Source organism: Podarcis liolepis (assembly GCF_965112155.1).
Source record: "Podarcis liolepis genome assembly, chromosome: 2".
NCBI lineage: Eukaryota > Metazoa > Chordata > Lepidosauria > Squamata > Lacertidae > Podarcis > Podarcis liolepis.
Window position 1 is genome coordinate 36,871,945 of NC_139555.1, and position 6,295 is coordinate 36,878,239.

The following is a 6,295-nucleotide window of genomic DNA, read 5'->3' on the forward strand; positions in this document are numbered from 1 at the left end:
CTAAGGAGGAGAGGCTCATACACAAGGAAAGCTTTGCCGAGGAGCAAGCCTGAAGCCAAGTCATGTGCACACAGGCAGGCCCAGCTGAACAAGCCAGCAGTCTTGCGCACTTCAACAGCTTTGCACCAGAAAACAATTCTGGAGGGGTGAATCCATTCTGGTTGAAGTGATCTGAAGAATATATGCATCCTTCTTTGCAACTCTTAATGGCAGGTGATGGCCTGCAGTTCTGGGGTTTCTGGGATTTAAAAATCTGATAACTTTCAGGTTACTAACCACCTTACCACTAGATTTCTAGTTTTCCTATTGGAGAAAAAAATGCATGGCTTTTCAGCTATCAAATCACATGTTATCTGAATGGATATTCCCATGCTCTGGAGGTTAAATCTTTGTTCATTGCACATTTTCCTTCCTTCTGGCATCTTATTCCCACGCATATGGTTTGCTGAGCGCTTCTGTCTTCCCAGATCCTTGACAATAATTCAAAAGCCTGCAAAACTTGAGGAAGGCTGCAAATTAAGGACGTGTGTTCAAATTTACAAATTTGCCTCATTCTTCCAATGCAACATGTTAGGCATGCAGATTACAAGATATTGGGTTTTTCACTCGACAGAGAGTGGTGATGGGGATAGCCTTCTTGCACTGATCCATGCCTGTGCTGTGCTTTTCCCTTCCTCCAGGTTGATCCTTACCTGCCCTATGAATACACCTCTGAAGGGATGCTGGAGCGAATTCACGCCTACATTCAGTACCAGGTAGTTGATTTGCATCTTGTTCTGCAGTTCTTTCTGATTAAGTCTAGGAGGCCAGTGGTTTCCTGCCCCCAAGGTGGTAATGAATGGCGCAATAACCACTCACTTTGGTTGTATGAGTTAAATTTTTATCAGTGTCTAGAGCAGCCTTTCTCAACCTGTGGATCTGCAGATGTTGTTGAACTACAACTCCCATCACCCCTAGCTAGCAAGGCCAGAGCTCAGGGATGATGGGAGTTGTAGTCCAACAAAATCTGGGAACCCACAGGTTGAGAACCGCTGGTCTAGAGAGTTATGTCTTGGAGTGGGGGTTGGGAAGTCAGCGGAAATTGGGGGATGTCACTCTTCTGATATCTTTTTCCAAAGGATTAGTGAAATTGAATTAATTATATGGTTATTTATTTCTGAGCTCCCTGCCCCCAGAAGTACAAGTTTCATCTATTTCTGGGCTTTTCTCCTCATGGTTCTGACAGTTTCTATTTTCAGCATTTATTATGTGTGATGTTCCCCCCACACACACACACCGCCTCGCATTTGCTAACTGGCGAAACGCTACGCTTTGGGATCTTAGGACACATCAGCTTGTAGCTCCATTTTTAAGCTTGTGCACAAGTATAATTAATTTTCTGAATAAAACTAGAAAGTGTGACCCAACCCCTTATGCATATGGACAGACATCAGCCTCTAAACATCTCATCTCACACCAAGATTTACACCACGGAATTGCCTTGTAGATATACCTGGTTTCCCAAGGCATACAGTATATCTGTGGTTTTAAAAAATTCATGTAGCTATGAAACTGCCTCATTCCAAATGATATATGTAGAGAAATACATTGGTAGGCAGGTAGATGGAACAATGTAACTGAGAAGCTACAATATAATGCTATCAGGGACTGGCTGGGCAATGAGGAGTGGTGAGAGGTGTCATGTGAAGAGGTTCCAGCCGGAGAACCCCATAGGGAAGCCTCAGAAGAGGAAGGCTCAGAGCCAGGGGAGTGGAGGTGGGGGAAGAATAGTGGGGTGCTGAACAAGCAACAGGCTTGAGTGAGAGAGAAGAGGCAGAAAACACTGCAGATGTAGAACAGGCAGCTGAGGAGGAGGTGGGGGCTGAGGCAACAACAGATTCACAGGAGCCTGCCAGTCCTCCCAGCTTGTCTCCAAGGGCTCAAAGAGTTTTGCATGTAGTGGAGCACAGAAAGTGCAGCGGGGGGGGGGGGGCTACTGACAGAGCTTAAGACTGTGGGGAAAACAGCTGGATAGGGAAGAGACTTAGGGGGAAGTGGGAGGCCCAGATTGTCAATTCTGGCAACTCATTTACAGAGACTAGTCTTGCTGTAGGTTTCTTTGTTTGTATTCTGTTTCCTTGAATAAAGAATCAACTTTACTGCTCGCCTCTGAGTCTCCATGCTGACCTGCAGCTGAACCAGCCCTGTTAAATGTAATGCAACGTCAAACAAATAAGCAATGAAATAAATAATAAAACCCAACTAGAACAACATAGCAGCATAATTTGAAGCCTTTTTAGAGCCTCCCTTTTGTCAAGGCACAACCTGGCTGACAAAATACAGCGCTCACCCTTCTAACGTGTAGACATCACACCCAAATTCTGCCTTACATCCACGCAAATCATACAGTGCCTCCTGCTCATTCAGTATCACTCATTGCAATTTATTCCCACACCTCACATGCGCATCCACCAGTACACACAAACACATCACCCACCCAATCACTCCAATATCTCCCACTCATTCACCTTCCACTGTCACCAGTCACTGCTCCCGCTCAACAAAAGCATACTGCAAAAACACCAAGGAGACAATGAAAGCTTTCACTGACAGAACGGTATATATAACCGTACAAATTGCCACCCATACCTAAATCACACAAATGAGCTGCTCTCAACAGCGCTCACCCAGGTTGCTGTCTTCCACCCAAGACTCTCATGCACCAATGATGCTCTCACACACATGATATGCCTTCATTTCACCAAGGAGTGCCCTGTTGCCACAGTGGCCAACCAGACACTTATGAGAAGCCCGCAAGCAGGAACTGGGTGCAGCAGCGCTCTCCCCATTTGTCATTCCCAGCAACTGGCGTTTAGAGCCATGCTGCATCATCTCACCTGGAATGGCTCCATCCCCTTGATCATTTGAGTTGTCCTTTTCTGAACCTTTTCCAACTCTACAATACACTTTTTGAGACGAGGCAACCAGAAGTGTACACGATATTCCAAGTATGGTTACACTAAAGATTAGCACGGTGACGTTATGATATTGGCAGTTTGATTTTCAGTTCCTTTCCTAATGATCTCTAGCATGGGATTCTATGGACTCTAGCGGGGTTGAAGTTACCTAGGAGTCAGGCCCCTATTGAATTCGGTGGTACTAGCTCCTGTTCATGCCTTTTGAAAAATTCTGTATAAAAATTGTCTCTTTTCTTCTCGGATAGGATTTCTGCGCCACTGCTACTATGCCAGAGAAGTCCAGCAGCCACACTATGCAAAGCTCTGCAAGCCCCTTCAGCCTGCAGCCCAATTCCACATACCTGGCCTGGTCTCACAATTCCAGCGGCAGCCCCCCTGCCTGGCCTCCGGTCAACTCCATGCAGGTGTGGATATCAGACGCTGGGCAGGCCTGCACCAGCACTTGTCAGCAGCATGGTTTGGTCTGTGAGCCCGAGTTCTTCAAGTTCATCAACAAGAAAGGAGTGTTTCAGCAGTAAGTCTCTTCTCTGTCCCATCTTACCCTCATACACCCTGGAATCTCTTCTCTTTCCAGTGCTGTTTTTCTAGAAAAAGAGGTGCCAGAACTCACCATGAACACCTCCCTTGTTCTCTTGGCAATGGTGCCCACCTGAAAGGTGCCGGAACTGAAAATAAGTCCTATCTCTTCCCCTTTGCAAAGCACACTAACAAGTGCCAGATAGCAACCCAGGCGCACGCGCACGCGCACACACACACACACACATTCACATATAAATTATAAAATGTACCACTAAACTTATCACAGCAACCCAGGCACTTTGTATTTTAAAGCTGTTGGGCAAAACTGCAAAGTTCATGCTTTGTTTTGGTTTGCATCTCAACTGATGTTGAGTTTTGATATTGATGCAATTGGAAAGTGGCATTATTGTGCGGTGAATGCTGCAAAGATGGAGTTGGAAGAGTGCTGAGCTCTTCGTGAAAACACGATATTTGCTTGCAAAACTCACTTTTCAACTCCTAAATCTGAATAGTACAGCCAGGTTTTGTTTCCTTGGAGGCTGGTTCTTTGCAGAAACTGTTTATTAAAAGAAACCTTGAGTTTGAATTGAATTTTGACATTTTAATTGCATATCAGAACTATTTGAGGACCCCAAGAAAGAGCAACATCCCACCATACAAAAGTTGGCCTAGACACCCCTTATTAATTAAAGGTCCTTTTGCTCCTCAGGCCCATTAACCCTCTCCCAAAGTCCCAAAAATTGCTATAGACCTTCATTCATGCTGAGAAAGTGAATCCTTTCATAGGTGCCTCCCTGACATTTGTTCAGTGCCCTTTGCACACAACACAGCAAACTAAAAATGTTTGGACAGACCTTCTGGTTGCATTGTGTGTGGGAATGGCTTTCTGTAGTTGAAAAGGGGTTTCTAGACACCGTTGTTCTCTTGTCTCCCTCCTTCCCCCTTTATCCCTCTGTCTGTAAGCATACATTTGGAACACACAGGCACTGACATTTTAATAGAACATAAATCTGCCACCCAGCTCCATACATAGCTCTGGACAATTAAAATGGGCGCATTATCATTTCTGTCACGGCAGCCAGGCAGGCAATTTGAGTCCAAGTGACATTTTTATATGATAAATTAGAGGCAGAGCTCAGATTCTACTTGCTAAGCTCCTTTAGCTCCTTAAAACCCAACCATTTTCAAGAAATTGCTGGTTCAGAATCACTAGTTCAGATCAGAGTTTATTAAAGAGATGCCGGGGAGTTTACTGAGTGGCTGGAGAAGGAAAGGCTATAGCATCGCCTACGGGTACATGGTTGACTTCTTTCACTAAGATTTGTTTGAGAAGAGGCATATCTGCCACAACCTTTGCCAACCAGATGCCCTCCAGATGTTTAGGTCTACGATTCCCATCTGCTCCAGCCAGCACAGTCTTGCCCCATGCAGGGATCCCACCAGGAGGCCAGCTCAGCGTCCATCTCACCTGCACTTCCACATGCAAAACATAACATCTAGAAATCTCATCACGGATCTTCTGCAAAACATATACCAGTTATTAGGCCCTTCCTGTATGACTAACAAACGATAAAAGTGGGAATGCAAACATTAGAACCAGTGTTTGAAAAGACCTCTCTCTGTGTGTTTCTTTGCTTCCAAGGCTCAACATTGTCTGTGACAGCACAGAGTCAGAGATGAATCACCTCTACCCGGCTGTGGCTGAAAATGTCCAGGAGTGCTACCTCCAGAAGGAACCTCTCTTATTCAGCTGTGCAGGATGCAATACCAAGTACCAGCGCCTCTGCCCCTGCCGCAATTACCGCAAAGGACAAGTGGCACTGTGTGGGGACTGCTTGTGATTCCACTGGCGCATGTGTGCTGTAACGTGCCACACATGCAAACAAATAACTTTCTTTTTTTCCATAAAAGGCTTCTGCAATACTCAAGAAGGTTCCAAATGGAATCATCTTCTTGGAGACTTTTTGGATGTCAGTGAGATTCCATTGGTTGTTTTGTCTCCCAGTCAAGGGCCAAGGACCTGTTTCCAACATTTCTTTACTTCTTAAAGCATATCTCCTCCTGCATCCAAGACCACTGGAGACTTCAAAGCGGCTTAGAAGGGTCGCATTGAAAATCCTTCTGAAGGACAACAAGGCAGCCTCTTTAGGATTTCATCTTCCTTAAACATCTTGATCTATTTATTTTTTATTGGGAAATTGAAATTAAAGCAGGAAAATCGACAAACAGCCCTTGAGGAATGTGTTCTGTTTCAAATGCTTTCTTCAGAAAGAGAATCCTTTCGGAAGGGAATGAAAAGAGGTGCTGAAAGCTTGTAGAGGGATGCAGGCATAATATGGTGCTACTGAATGTTTTGCATTGCAAAACAGAAAGGCATCGTGGCTGCAAATAAGAGGTTATGGGGACTGTTGGAAAGTTGAAGAAAATAGGAACCTGGCGGATATGCAGCCTGTATTTGCATGTCATGGTAAGCCATAAACCATGTGCATGAGCCAATCACATCTGCTTTGCTCCTTTGCACTATCACTGGGAAGAAACAATGATCTTTAGCTTTCCAAACATGGGGAGAGCGGCATTGGACCAAAAGAAATGATGATCCCTGGTTCAGACACAATGCTAAGCCAGAGACCACAGTTTGTTTCCTCTGTGCACTCACAAGGGGCAGTCAAAGAGTCCAGGTAGGAACATTACCATCCCCCCAAAGGGGAACTCCAAGGTACAGCCAGTTCCAGCAGGCTTGAAGTCAGTGCACATTACCTGATAGGCACCAACTTCAATCCCTGCTTTCATCAGGGTTGGTTGCCCTGTAGTATTCCTGA

General features: G+C 45.2%; 1 protein-coding gene across 1 annotated transcript in view; it reads left to right on the forward strand.

Annotated features, from left to right (window-relative positions):
- The window catches only part of MGAT5B (alpha-1,6-mannosylglycoprotein 6-beta-N-acetylglucosaminyltransferase B), a 171,806-nt gene extending 166,094 nt beyond the window's left edge, over positions 1-5,712 (forward strand). Inside the window, exons 15-17 of the mRNA XM_083487519.1 lie at positions 681-755; positions 3,203-3,471; positions 5,119-5,712. Coding sequence (XP_083343645.1) covers positions 681-755; positions 3,203-3,471; positions 5,119-5,317 — 543 coding nt within the window. The 3' untranslated portion in view covers positions 5,318-5,712. The remainder of the gene's footprint in view (positions 1-680; positions 756-3,202; positions 3,472-5,118) is intronic.
- Positions 5,713-6,295: the final 583 nt, after the last annotated feature.